The sequence below is a fragment of the Betta splendens genome, chromosome 2 (genome assembly GCF_900634795.4).
Source record: "Betta splendens chromosome 2, fBetSpl5.4, whole genome shotgun sequence".
In the NCBI taxonomy this organism is placed as follows: Eukaryota; Metazoa; Chordata; class Actinopteri; order Anabantiformes; family Osphronemidae; genus Betta; species Betta splendens.
This window is the reverse complement of record NC_040882.2, coordinates 23,273,332-23,287,877: the sequence shown is the minus strand read 5'-3', so window position 1 is coordinate 23,287,877 and position 14,546 is coordinate 23,273,332. Positions and strand designations below refer to the sequence as shown.

Here is a 14,546-nt window from a genome sequence, read left to right as displayed (position 1 = left end):
ACCTGTCAATGTTTCCCTCCCGATTGCCGACCCCTCCCAGCCAATCACTGTCCAGCTCCGGCCTCCGCGAAGCCAATGAGGGCGCGGCCTCGGACTGACGGGCCGAGGGCATGCCGGGATAAAAACTTAGCCGTGCGGACTCGAAGACTTTTGGGAAGAGTAGGAGGAAGGGGAATCGGTAGTGACAGAGTAGTGATACGACAGCGAGCATGACCGACGCCGAGGCGCAGAGCGCTCCACCATCGGCACCGGTGGAAGACAACGCGCAGCCGGAGAGGAAAGTCATAGGTGGGTGCGGAGGGGAACTTTCAGCGATCATTAGCGCGGGGTCATAGGATTCACGGTAACAACCTGTTTAGTGGATGTTTTCTCTGAACGTTGCTGAATTACAACACGTGGGCTGAGTTTTACACACGAAGCATCTATTTATACCAATGATGTCAAGTGTGTTGTGAACATAAACTTTGACTCGCTGACGTATTAAACGCACTAATTTGTCATGCAGTCATGTAGATAAGACGTCGTTTGCTTCCACTTGGACGTGTTTTCGCACGTGGAGTCTAATTAATGTTTCCAGCCTCCCGGCGTCTGGTGCAAACGCGTAAGAAGAACAAATGTGAACAAATGTATACGTGCACGAATGTGTTTTTAACGGCGTGAACGCTTGACCTAAATGCTCTTTTCTTGTTATCAGCTGTCGTGCGCCTCAACTGGGACGCGCGCGCCCGCACAGGTGCAAATCATTTGTAGCGGGAAGCGAGAACCGAGATTTTAAACCCTTATTTGCGTGTCTCCCACAGGCGGAAGATACGCGTTAAATCTCTTTGACGTGTTTTCGCGCGTCCCTAAAAGCGAGAGGTTTATTTTTCCGCAGACTTCCCCGCTGCCGCAGTCTGACTGTTAATGATTGACGCCGCTCCCGTTGCGCGTTAACAGTCCAGAAAAACAAATGTCTTCAGGAAAATGTAGCACGTTGCCAGGATGCTCGCTGACCTATGCGCTGTCGTTGCAGCCACCTTGGTCCAAGGCACAGTGAAATGGTTTAACGTGCGTAATGGATATGGCTTCATCAACAGGTGAGGTTTCTGGATTAGTGACCTTTACTGGGCCGCGGAGGCTGAGTTTGCTAACGGTCTGCTTTTTATTCATCACAGGAATGACACCAAAGAAGACGTATTTGTTCATCAGGTGAGATTTAGAAGTGAAAAGTGAATCAGTTGTATCTGAGGTGGTCTAAGGCGGAAATTTGCCTGAAACATGTGAATGACCCTAATTTTTAAATTTTTTTTTTTTAAAGTCTTGAATTAAATACTTACCGTAACAGTGAGTCCATCCCATACGTTCGCCTCCATTCTTTTATCATCTCCTCAGACTGCTATTAAAAAGAACAACCCTAGGAAATTCCTCCGCAGTGTTGGGGATGGGGAGATTGTGGAGTTCGACGTGATCGAAGCAGCCAAGGTGCGTGAAGCGGCGCCGCTGACCGCGTCCCCCGGTACCGTTCACCCGCGCTCCTCAGACGTCTCTGTTTCCACCCGTCTCCCCCCAGGGCTCGGAAGCCGCCAACGTGACCGGGCCCGGCGGTGTCCCGGTCAAGGGCAGCCGCTACGCGCCCAACAAGCGCCGCTTCCGCCAGCGCTTCTTCCCTCGCAGCCCTCGGCCCGGCGACCAGGGCAGACCCGGCGACGCCCCCGCCGGCGACGGCGAGGCCGCGGGGGACGACGACCGGGCGAGGCCGCCGCCGCTGCGCCGGCGCCGGCCTCGCCGGCCGCGGCAGGACCAGCAAGACGTGAGCTGACGGTGGCTTAAAAACGCTGACTAGCTGGTTGCTCGCGGTAACCCGGTGCTTGGTGTGTGTGTGTGTGTGTGTCAGGGGGAGGCGGACGACCCAAAGGACGGAGACGTGGGGGACGACCAGACGCCGCGGCGCCGCTTCTGGCGTCCATATCGAAGGTCCGGTCACTTTAACAGCCCCCCACCCTGAATCTGACTAATGCACAGCTGATCCGGTGCCTTCTGTCCTGGGGTCCACAGACCGTTCCGCCCCCGCCCGCCTCCTGACCAGTCTGCAGCAGAGCCACAGGGTGACGGGAAGCAGGCGGAGGCCTCTGAAGGGCCCCAGACCAAGGCAGAAGCAGCTCAGGGAGACGGCCAGAGGCAGCAGCGCCCGAGGCGCCGCCGCCAGGGAGCCTCCGAGTCCTCCGTCTCAAAAGTGAGTGAGTGTTGCCTCCGAGCGGCGCTCGGAGCAGGTCAACGACGGTAAAACCTGGAAAGGCCTAAAGGTTTTCCTTTTTAAAGCATCGATCGGTGGCGTCCTCACAATGTTCCTTCAGTCAAAGTCAGCACATGCTGATGTGACAGTATGTCAATGCGAACAGTCTGAAAAACAAGGTGTTAAAGGCTTAAGACTTGTTAAGTATTGTTTATTGTGAATATTTCAGAATGATACGGAGAAATCTGCACCAGAACCTGGAACCCCACTTCAGACCTCAAAGCCAGCGGAGCAGAAACCCACAAAGTCCCCCAAATCCTCCCCTAAAACGTCTCCCAAGTCGTCCAAATCGCCCGAGGTACCTTCCTGACACAGAACGCGCTCGCCCTCTGCTCGTACAAGCGTTTTCACCGTTGTTTCCGCAGCAGGCAGCTGCCGCGACAGACCCAGCGCCAGCAGAGTGACTGACGGTCGCGTGACCCTTGGCAAGAGGTGGGACTGGACGCGAGTGTGGCGCAACCGTGGCGCGGGGGGTGGTTGACATCGGGGGTGTAGGGTTGCACTTGTGTTACGTCTGTCAAAACAGCCGGGTCAATCAGATTTAAGGTGGACTGACTCAAAGGGAGGGAAGTCTTGAGGGGTCTGACTCCTTTTCAATGGAGGGAACCTGGATTTCAATTTAGTTTCAATTGTTTGTGTAGTCTTTCAATCACTGTTACCTTATTTTTGTTTCTTTTCTCAGGTCCTAGAGTTGAAGGACTGAACCTACTTCAGAGCACATGCACTGCTTTCCCCTCCCTGCAATCCCCCATCCTCCGACTCACCTCATGCTGCCGTCATCCCTCGGCCCCCCGTCCTCTCTCCTCCTCATTGTTTTGTGTTCTTAGTGACGCCACATTTGGACCGGAGCGGGTCGGGAAGAAGCGGCAAACAAGTGGATGGTGGGTGCATATTTGAAGAGAAATTAAAAGTACATCTTTAGAGAAAAAGAGAGAGAATGGACAATGTGCTTGGTCGCCCAGTTGTTTAAAAACAAACGGTTCTTTAGATTTAATTGAGTAGATGGGGCTCATCAAGTAGTTTAGAGGATGCAACCTTGAATTATTTTCATTTTAACATTTTTAATTTGGTTGAGAGGGGAAAAAACAAGCAGGTGTGAGGCTGGTGGTGCATTGGGAGTAAGTTAAGTTCTGTTTCCACCTTAGTCTTAAAACGGGCAACTCTGTCTCCTAGGTTGATAAAATGATGCAAAGAAGCTTTATTTCCTTTGTTGTACATGTGTGCTTTACTTTGGAGGGGATTTTGTGCAATGTTAATACTTTAAATGCTAATTAATAAATCATGTTTGCAAATCTCAGTATTGAGTTTGAATTTGTCTTTTGCACGAATGGTGCTGAATTCATGTACAACTGAACATGAAGTCCGGGAGCCGCTTCTTTGACAGCACAGTAAAGGTCCACTCAAACATTCAGGTATGAATGAAAAGGCTGAGATTAATTCAAACAAAAGCGCCTCCTTAAAGGCAGGGTTCACGTCTCACTGTGGTCTGGTCAGCACGGACGTAAAGCCCTAGGTTTTAGGGGCAGATTTAAGTGAGTGGATCAGCACGTTTAGCTTTTTCCTTCCTGATCAATAGGTTGAGCCTCGGGCCAGAACTGATCTGATGCTTTGAGGTATGTTAAATATTCTCATTTTTAGCTGTAGCAGAGATCTGAATGATTGGCTCTGCTTCATTTTGAGCTACGCTTAAATAAACAAAATGATCCTTTAGTTCAATCACTACCTTGACTGAATCCCCCTCTGTACAAATGCGGCAAAACAAACCTCCCAGAACTAACGGTCTTTTATAGATAAAGTGCAGGAATTCCAGCATCGTGACTTCAGCAGCGAGATTCTCACCGTGGAATCAAATCCTACCATACTGTCAGTGTCTCCACAGTCCAGACACCTTCTCCTTATGTGCGTCTTTTTCCTTGAAGTCACCGTTTAACCTTAACGTTGCCTGTCGAGGCAAATTTCCCAGCCACAAACCTTGGATTGCAGTTGTACAAGAAAAGGACGATTATAAAACACCCAGATTGTCTGTTCTGGCACTACAACCTATATGACTAGAACAACAGGCCTCAAGCTGCTAACGCTTGTCTCCATTTTGTTACTGTGGGACGCTGATGGCCGTTGAAAATGAACACACATGTTTGCAAAAAGTGAAGGCGTCTGAAAACCTTCTGAAATCACTGCACGTGTCCGCAATGTGTTTGAGTCTGGCCCACACACACGTAGTCTGATCCGTCCGCTCGGCCCGCGGCTCAGTTGATGTTTTCCTCCCCCAAGTAATCCAGCTCCGTGCTGGTCTTGTCCAGGTCCAGGTCCATGTCCATCATCCCTCCTGACGAGGGCTGGTGGAAGGTGGATGCGATTTGATCGAAGGTCTTCCCCCGCGTCTCTGGGACCCGGAAGAATGTGAAGATGAGGAAGAAGAGGAGGAGTACGGCGAAGATGAGGAAGACGTAGGGGCCACAGAGATCCTGAGGGGGGGCGTCCAGGTTAATTTACTTTCCCCATCATTCAGAACGTCTGCAACATGATTCAAATTTTAATGGAAAGAAATACTCACCGCCACATACTGGAAACACATTCCGATGATGAAGTTCGCCGTCCAGTTGGAGAAGCCGGCCACGGCCATGGCAGCCGGCCTCGGGCCCTGAGAGAAGAGCTCGGCCACGAAGAACCAGGGGATGGGGCCCGGGCCCACCTCGAAGAAGGCCACGAAGCCGAAGATGCTCAGCATGCTGACGTAGCTCATCCACGGCACGCGGTCCTGTCGGACGGGAGGCAGAGGGTTGGTGCATGACAGCAGCCAGCCTGTAACAGACGCTGCACCTTTGGAGCCCACTGACCAGCAGAGACAGCGCCGCCGTCATCACCACGGCGCAGGAGCACATGCCGCCCAGGCCCAGCATGTGGAGCGTGCGTCGGCCCATCCGCTCCACCAGGAAGAGCTGTGGGGAGGGGAGGAGGGGAGGAGGGGTGAGGCCGGTGCCGCGACCCGACCCGACCCGACCCGACCCGACCCGACGGGCGCTCGCAGACGAGACGAGGCCGCGGCTCGGAGCCAAAACGGTCCTAATCGGAGCACAGTCTGCTGGTCTCAGCCCGACTCGCTCTGTTCTGCTGCACCGTCCAACTCTAGGGGTGAAAACTGGACTTTGATGTACTTTTGAAATCACTGACACGCATTTATTGTATCGCTTGATGTGACTTACGCTCCGTTTCTGTATTTCTCCGTATTTTTGTACATTTCTACACAAATGCCCGCTGGTACCTCTGATCTCTTTCATACAGTATTTACCACTTTCACAATCTCTGCTCAACGTGACGTTGGGACAACTTGACCCACAAAACCAAGCGCTGGGATGCAGGAACGTTTCAGTGAGCAGCCTGCCGTGGTGCGTGTTTACTCTGTGATAACAACGTTAAACAGTGATAGAGACGCAGCTCGGGCCGAGCCGGACTGAAACAGGGCCGTTACTCACTGAGACCACGGTGACGGCACAGTTCACCACGCCGGCTCCTATGGTGGCGTAGACCGGACTCTGGACCCCTGCCTTCATGAAGATACTGGTGGAGTAGTAGAAAATCTGCAAAGAGGATTCGAAGGCTGCAAAATCAACGGCTCCTCATTGTGAAGATCTTCCTTTGGGGACTCTGGTTTTACGCCATTAAATAACGTGGCTGTGCACATGGTGGGACCCGCGTTGCTCACCGCGTTGATCCCAGACAGCTGCTGGGACAGCTGCAGCAGGATGGAGATGACGATGGGCTGGCGGTAGAGCGGCGAGCGGAACAGCTCCGCGATGGACACCTTCCTCTCCATGTCCATCCTCCTCTTCTCCTCCTTCATCTCGGCCAGCAGGTCGCCCACCTCCTGCCGGCCCGTCAGCCTCCGCAGGCCTGGACGTAGCACACAGATGGACGTTAAACGCGTTAAACAGCGTAAGGAGGCTGTTCCAGTGCACTTAAAGTCTCGCTCACCGCTCTTGGCGTGGTGCTCCTGGCAGCGCACGATGTAGAGGAACCGCGGGCTCTCGGGGCAGAAGGGCAGCAGAGCCATCTGAAGCACGGTCGGCACCACGGTCAAGCCCACCAGCACGGGCCACAGGTGCTCACTGCCCAGCAGGGACTCCAGGCCCAGCACCTGCACAGGGACACCGGGCTCAGCCACTTCCTGTCACGCGACTCAAAACGGCGCGGGCGCCTCCGCACCTGAGCCACGAGGATCCCGGTGACGATCGCCAGCTGGTGCAGCGTGCCCAGCGCCCCCCGGAGGCCGGTGGGGGAGATCTCCCCCACGTACATGGGTGTGAGGCCCGAGGCCAAACCTGCGGAGGGGGGGGGGGGGGGCAGACGGGGACAGAAGCTGGGTGCAAAGGAGCGCTCTGTGGGAATGTGAGCGAACAGGGACGCACCGCAATAGGCTCCGATGACGAAGCGGCCGAGGATCATCATCTCGAAGGAGCGGCACAGCTTGGACAGGCCCATCAGGCTTCCCCCGATGAAGGCCAGCAGGTTGTTGATGAGCATGGCCTTCCTCCTGGAAACGCACATGTCCTTACAGTAACTACACATGACGTGACACATGACGCTACTGAGGGTCTCTGGAGGCGCTGCAGCCATTCACCTGCAGAGGGCAGCGTCTACACAGTTATGAGCAGCTACTGCACCAGGAGATGCCAAGCCTGGCTCCAGGCCTGATGATGGAGCCCCCCCCCCCAGGAAACCTGCTGACTCAGGTCTAACGCTCACTACGTCTTGTCTGTCTCATTTCTTTCTTCTATTTTGTATCATTTATTTCAGATCAACCACTAGGGACAGTTCTACGTATCCAGTCCTTGTCGTTCTCTTTGAATCTAACTGGATCTTCTGTTACAGGTGAAGTCTGTTCTTGCAGGACGCTTGATCTGCATCTAAACCTCTTGGACGCGCTCCCGGCGTCTCCGACAGCCACTCTGGTGACTGCTGCTTTTTTTAGGAGGAGTGCGAGCGTCCGATCTGACCCCGTGGAACTAGGGCCCGTCGTCCAGTAACCAGCTCCAGTTACAGCAGGAAACTGGGCGGACGGGAAGCACCCTGGGCACAGTTTCTCCCTAACGACTGAGACTGGAGGCTGGGGCTGATCCGGGTTTGGTGCTCTACCTGCCGAGCCACTCGGAGACGACGCCCACGCTGAAGGACGACAGCATGCCGCCGATGGAGAAGATGGCCACCGACAGCGACCAGAGGGAGGTGAGGGTCCCGGCGGGGATGGGCGCCCCGTACCGATGCACCCACGTGGAGTTGTAGTCGTCCTCGATGATCTGAGCGGAACACGAAGCACAGCCACACACAATGAAGAGACCCGTTCACCGCTCCGTTCATTAATCAGTTTATATTCAGACAGAACTCGGGTGTGAAGTGTCTCGCTTTCGAACCGACCACCTTGTGCTTTCCAGGCCCACTCTGAGCTGACGGGCCACCAAACTGCTGCTCACAGCGGGCTGCAGTGCCCTCATTTTCATTTTGGTTCATTTTACTAATACTACTTTTAATACTACTTTGTATTATTAAGTTATTTGATCTCGCAAAGTGTTGTGTTTCCTAATGGTAATTAAACATTCAGGTTTTTGTGAGTCTCGATTCTGTGCATTTGGGTCCTTTCTCTCTTTAGTCCATAAACCAAAGTCTTAGTTAGTCGACTTTGTAACAGTGAACTCTGTCCTGCTGAATGTGAAGAAATGCAGATTAACAAAATAAAAGTCACTCATTACAGACACAGCGAGATACAAATCTATGGATCCAAACAACACCTGGTTTCCTCCAACAGATTTATCACATAGCTCTCAAACAGCTGCTCAGCTTCTTGTTTTGTGTCTCCATGACATTATAGTGTGTTTGCGTGTGAACCTATGCTGCGTTTGTGTTCAAACGTTGCAGGAGTCATGACTTCCCTTTCCGTTCATTATCCGTTAGATTTTACCTTCTGAGGTGCATTGATGACACCGATGTTATATCCAAACTCCAAAGAGCCCAGAACGGCGGTGAAGACGGAGAGAGCAAGGGTTCCAGTCACCGTCTGCAGCAGAGACACGTTTAAAGCCACACTGCGATCGTCTCAGTGAGTGAGGCTTTCATGCAAAGTGGGCAGAATAATAACAGGAATAACAAGGAAGTTATGAGAGAATGAAGAAAGTAAAAAGAGAGCATGAATGAGGAATGACGAGATGATGATAATTCAGCTGGTGTAAACACAGGCCAAGTGATGCAGTAACACAACACAACACATTGAAAACAGCATGGAGACTTCAGCTTCAACATATGATGTGAAATGATATTAGGAACAACTCAAAAAATGTAGGATTAATTTATTATTTTTCAAGATGAACGTTTGTTGAAAACTGTTAAATATAATGCTTTAAATACAATCTAATATAACTGGCCTATACAGTACAATTATAGATATAGACGTGCACCAGCATGAACTATTTATAACTATGATCCTGATCAGAGACGATCTCTCTGGTGACTTCACGGTTCACCGGCGCCTGAGCTGAACTCTACCGCGGGTCCGAGGCACCTGTTCCGACGGTGACAGACACGATGACCTTCTCCTGCAGCGGAGCTTTGCACCGGCGCTGCAGCAGCAGCTCCTCACAGCAGCAGCGTGACGGGGGAGGGATGGTGCACACGCGTGTCCAGTGTGTTTCATGTAACGGTGCATTGAAAACAAACTCGCCTCTGTGCCTTTCACTTACCGCCTTTCCCACTAAGTCGTGACCTTGCCATGTTGAGTCTACAGATAAGTGCTGTTAAAGCGTTCGTGGCCTCAAACAGAGGCGTGTGTGCGTGTTTGTCTGCGCGTTTGTCTGCGCGTGTGCACGCGTCCTTGCAGAAAAGCCCAAAGCCGCCAGAAGCCAGCGTTTCCACGCTCGCCGGAACCCGAGCTGCACCTCATTACACCAGTGCAGCCGCTGTGCCTGGAACGACGGGGTTAATAACTAATAACTTCACAGTTCACTTACTCTGTTTTATAACTTCATCATCACAGATTTCACGCACAAAAACCCTCCTGCGAAGTCTCAAACTGGTTGTTTAGTCTTCTGACAGACAGTTCATTTATCCTGCAGCCTCACGGCCTGTTTATAGTGGAGCCGCTTGATGCCGTGCCGGCATCACAGAGCTCAGTCCAGTGTTCCTACTTGGGTTAATGGGAAACTAAACCGGCTACGCACACACGACTTTAGACGTCACGCACTGTAACAATCTGAAATCTGGCATCTTAGAATCTGTTCTCATTATATGTACAGTAGTTTTACAGGTGAGGTGTTCATGATGCTGACCAGGTTCCTGTTCTAACTCATGTTTGTTTTATATCTAACTACCACACATCTGTCATACAATCGACTATATATTATACATTCATAAAATACTATTTTTTTCTTAGACAAAACAGTCTTTTTATTAAACGAGGCAAAGAAAAGTGGAATTTGGCTTCACAGAAATGCGGGTTCTTTAACACATGACGAAGAAAAGCGCACGCGTAAAACCTTTCCAAATCAAAATACGCACGCGAACCGACAACGCAGAACTCGTCGCGTCCGCTTTAGGAGCAAACCTACGCGTTGCGAGGCTGCCACGGAGTAATTACCTCCCCTCCGAGCTGGTGAAACCCGGCCGGCATGGCTTCGGCGGCTCCTGACGCTCAGCAGCGGACGGTGACGGACGCGTGCCAGATGGAACGACGCGCAGCTCCCCCCGAAGGACAGCGAGGCGAAATGTGCGCCTTCAGCTGTGAACTGGCGAAGGCGTTAGAAATATATCAAATCCAAAGGGATCAGCCCGAGGACGCGGTCCTGCAGCGCGCTCTGCCCTCTTTGGCGTTTGCGTTGCGCGAGCCCAGCTGCACCCACGTGCACTGCCCTCTCTGCGTCCAGGGGGTGGAGGGGGCTGAGGGTTGAGGGGGGTGCGTCCCTGAAGAGGCCCCTGTGCGCTGATTTCGAGGTCATGCGACAGAGGTCAGGACTCAAGCGGGAAGCTTTCTTGACCTCAGCAACAAGCGGCCGGAGGAGCGAGAGGCCGAGAGCGCGTGTGGGAAGAAGATCATGTTGTACAACAGACGACTGGTGGGATCTGTCAGAGCTCTGGTTTCTGTCCTGGTTTACGTAAGATCAGCCAGAGGATTCCTGCTTAAACCAACAGACATTCATCAGCCGCTGGGTTGGTCCCAGGCAGCAGCTCTAGGCTTTATTAGATGTTGGGTAATGTTGGACGTGAATTATAATGACGCAGTCATTTACAGCTGGGGAGTGGTTGCTTTGTTCGTTTGCAGGAGGGAAACGGACGCAGACCTCAGTTCCGCGGGTGTGACTTCGACGCTGTGACTCAGCGTTTCTCACGCGCGGCGGAGGGAGGCTTGTCTTTGACGCCGTGGCTGCCATTGTCTGTCAGCCCGGCATAAATCCTGTTCTATTTCGGCCCACATGCCGGAGAGGTCGCGCAGCACAGCCCCCCCCCCCCCCCCCCCCCCCCCCCCCCCCTTGAACACAACAAAGCTAAGCCCTCCTCCACCGGGCGACAGGTGGCCTCTAAATTTGGGCCGTGCCGCCTGAGTCACCGGCGCTCTGTAGTTGGTGGCTGTGGACGGTGTGTCCGGGGGCCGCACTGGAACATTCCTGCCACAGAGCTCATTTTAAAAAATGGCTGCTGGACACGGGTCAATGAAAGGATGGGAGCCCACCCCCCGCAGACACACCCTCACCCCCTGGACCCGCTCGCCTTTTTCCTTTCGCTGCCCTCGTACGCACATTGAGAAAGAGCAGGAGTGGAACCGGACACCCCTGGTGGACGGGACAGGACGGGGCCCCCACACGGTCATGTGTGTGTGTGTGTGACTGGGACTAAAAGCAGAGAAATGTTACACCCCAGAACAGAGGCGTGGAGCTCCTACCGATAGACGTCACAGCAACCAGAGGTGGAGGGATGCGATAACATTACATTTTCAAACAGTATATCCTGTGAATTCATCCCAGACAGAGCCAAGAACAATTATAGCCCTACAACCAGAGACTGGGAACAAACGTACACATAGGATTACACTCAAAATATTATTAACCAAACACTGGCTATGTGTCGTCGGTGTTGTGTTCAGAATTGGAAAGCACCTGCAATGTTCTTTGCCCTCCATCATTCACCGATGCATGTAAAGAGGCTGTCGTGACCTGTGTCTGGGAACCCACAGTGAGTTTAGCCTTGTGACGGAGGCGTCGCCGTGTGACAGGCAACACATTCACAGCCGACGTGCGAGTGCGTGACCAAGCGCCGAATTCACGCGTGCAAAGACAAAAGCAGGAGATGAGGTTTTTTTTGCACGCGTGTGTAAAATTGTCCTCCGTCACATGCTCAGGTCTGTTAGAAGGGGGGGGGGGGTCCCAGAATAGCGCTTGTTACGTGATCTGATGCAACAGGATAAAAGTGTGCATCTTTAGGTTCGACTTCAACATGTGGCCAAGAGGGTGAAGAGCTGGTGAGCCGCATTCAGCCGTTACAAGGAGCCATGTCATTAGAATGGCCAAGTTGTATTTAGCAAAAAACTATGGCTTATGCAAAATCATGCAAAGTATCATTATTCAAATGGACTCAGTGGCCACAGGTCACAGTGGGAGATGGAGCCGTACTGGGCGGCTTCATATTAAGAAGCCATTTATTGCTTTGGCCCACATCAATATGAAGCACCTCCACACAAAATATAATGCATTCCAGTCTGATCTCAATTCAATAATTCACATATGATATACCTTTCTGTTTGTATTCAAATGCCCCTGATTCCCTTGAAACAAATCAGGAAAATGTCTTTTTGTTTAGTTTTCCCAGGACCCATTTGGTGTTAGCCCTGAAATAAAAACCCAAACTAAAAATATATGGTGGAACAAAATTGAGAAGTTTTTCATGCAATCAGTGCTAAACATCAGTCTGGTATTAGATCCTGCTGCCGTGGCTGAGTCTTGTCCCTCGTGGTGTCTCAATAAAAACGCCTACAATAAAAACAGTGAATCGTGCAGAAAGGTCGTCTGTGTCCCTGATTTCAAGGATAAACATGAAAGGTAAAATGATGCGTGAGAGGATCTGTACTGTGCTAGATGCTTCTGTGTGATTTTCATTGAGACTGGACAGAACAGTAAACGCTCATGACGCTGACTTTCATTTAAAAAAAAACAACAAAAAAGCTCTTTCACCTCACTAACCTGTTCCCGTTTGGCCCCACTGTTGCATCTATATGTGCCACTCGGTATCACTTGACAGTGCAATCCTTGGCACCGTCAAAGCATTTACTCAAAGGTCAAACAGCCACATAGCCCCAGAGCGGCACCAGTAACGGTGTCATCCAGCCTGAAGTCACTAATCAGTGTAAAATGAAAGGATTCATCATTTTAAACGCATTTTAGACAATAAGACCACTGTACAGATGGAGCGGTTCATTTTCGCTGATTTCAGTCGACTGTCAGTGCCCTTTCTGACGCTGATCACACACTTATCACACCCTCATCAGCCGACTGTCAGCAGCCCCCCTCCTTGGTCTGTCTGGGGAAGGTGTTAAAAATGTTAATGAGGCCACCCCCATTTTAGCACCAAAGACGCAATTCCAGGGTAAAACCAAAAGGTGGAGCTTTAGTATCTGACCCGTAGAGTTAGAGTCAAACAGCAAGTATAGGCACAGTTCTGAGAACAGGACATAGATCTGATAATGTCAGTTCTACACTGTTTGCTAGGGCAGACAGACAAACAGACAGACAGACAATAGTCTGTCTAAACAGTCAACTAAAAAGTTGAGAAAACTTGAAAAGTTGACTTCATTTCAGAATTGAATGTTGTACTAACTTTTTTTTAATCATAGATAAGCATCGGCAGCTCACGCTGCCACAGCTGCCAAACTACCTTCTGGAGGTTTATCAGTTACTGGCTGCATTAGGTTGAGTTGGACTTCACAAAATTACCTAATGAAATTATTAAATTCTCATTCTATATATTATTCTTATTCACTTGAATGTAGTGTGTGTCAGTCTGCCTGCTTCAGGAGCTGTTTTAAATTAAAAAAAGAACATTTCAATGTTCTAATCAAGCTTAGATGAACATAACAATAGAGAGCCTCGTTTCAGCCAGAACGACCATCCACAGCACCAGTTAGACTGGTTTCACACCACCCCCTTCTCCCCAAAGCACCAGAGTCCTGCAGTGCTGTTACCTGATGTAACCAGATACATTTGTGAACTACCTTATCCATCCATCACTTATAAGATAACTTTTATATCCTAAAGCCATAGACTTAACACTTTCTTTTTAACAAGTTTTATTTACAGATTTTATAAACGTCCAGTTCATTTGACCATTTTCTAAACCAAGTTGTCTGAAAGTTGGGTCACTACATTCTTTTAGAGCAGAAATGTTTGTCAAGGAGCTTCTACATTATATGTCCTTCATGGGGGACATGGTCTTCACACCTTCTCACAGTCCTTTGCTCAACTGATGAGCCAGTTCTTTACAAGTGTGAAGTGAAGCCTATTGTAAATAGACGATAGTGCCTAACTTTACTCAGACTGAAGGTTCCTGCACTCTTGGTAATGTTTCTGCTTTAAAAAAAAGTAAGTTAAGTTTAAAATTATTGAGCAGTCACAATCAGCCGATTGCGGTGACATTTGGCAGTAAAAGGTGACTGAAATGACACAGAACTGAAAGAATATCAGCTGGCATAACTCATAACACATATGTATGCAGATCTCTGTATTTTGTGTCACTTGAATTTGTGTGGTAAACGAAAGACACCGGAGGCAAGTTTACACCAGGAGTCTCTAGCTGGGAGCTCCTGTGCCTTAACCACTAGGCTGTTGGTCCTCTGAGGGAGACCTACTGTATGGACAGTAACTAAATTCCTTCATACAGCATTATGTTAACAGAGCCTTGATTTGAGTGGAACCTTTAAAGTTATGGATCCATGAAGAATTTTCTTTTTAAGCAGTTTACAAATATATTTGATTTTTATGCCTCAGTTGAAGTTGTGTGGAAGTTGAGTCATGTCAACTCTTTCAGTCTGGTGTCCTTCTTGGGGGAGGGTTCATCACACCTACTCACTTTTGTGTCTTTTGTTCACGTAACGAGCTACTTCTTTGCAAATGTGAAGTGAAGCAAAACTGGAGGATGATATGGAACTTCCCTCAGACTAAGGAAGCTTTTGGTCTTTGTCAGTTATCAAAAAATGCCAGTAAATGTAGAGCTAAACATTACAATACAGTATAATTAAAACAAATAA

The 14,546-nt window shown here is 50.2% G+C and overlaps 2 protein-coding genes across 4 annotated transcripts; one reads left to right on the top strand and one right to left on the bottom strand.

The window, feature by feature from the left end:
* The first annotated feature begins 101 nt into the window (after positions 1-101).
* On the top strand, positions 102-3,569 carry LOC114843126 (Y-box-binding protein 2-A-like). 3 transcript variants are annotated; one of them, XM_029129386.3, is made up of 10 exons: positions 102-288; positions 1,013-1,076; positions 1,155-1,188; positions 1,372-1,461; positions 1,550-1,789; positions 1,874-1,953; positions 2,035-2,212; positions 2,442-2,570; positions 2,641-2,704; positions 2,955-3,569. In XM_029129386.3, exons 1-9 carry the CDS (start codon positions 210-212, stop codon positions 2,674-2,676), a joined length of 930 nt encoding a protein of 309 aa, XP_028985219.1. In that variant the 5' UTR covers positions 102-209; the 3' UTR covers positions 2,677-2,704; positions 2,955-3,569. The 3 variants fall into 3 exon arrangements, with proteins under 3 accessions (XP_028985219.1, XP_055361349.1, XP_028985211.1); XM_029129378.3 differs by having other exon boundaries at positions 107-288; positions 2,638-2,704; XM_055505374.1 differs by lacking the exon at positions 2,641-2,704.
* A 470-nt stretch (positions 3,570-4,039) lies between these two features.
* Positions 4,040-10,404, bottom strand: LOC114843113 (solute carrier family 2, facilitated glucose transporter member 4-like). Its single transcript, XM_029129354.3, has 11 exons — positions 9,894-10,404; positions 8,226-8,321; positions 7,406-7,566; positions 6,679-6,803; positions 6,476-6,591; positions 6,245-6,407; positions 5,976-6,163; positions 5,746-5,850; positions 5,110-5,211; positions 4,827-5,030; positions 4,040-4,737 (listed from the first exon to the last, which is right to left on the bottom strand). Exons 1-11 carry the CDS (start codon positions 9,924-9,926, stop codon positions 4,519-4,521), a joined length of 1,512 nt encoding a protein of 503 aa, XP_028985187.1. The 5' UTR covers positions 9,927-10,404; the 3' UTR covers positions 4,040-4,518.
* Between the last annotated feature and the right edge of the window lie 4,142 nt (positions 10,405-14,546).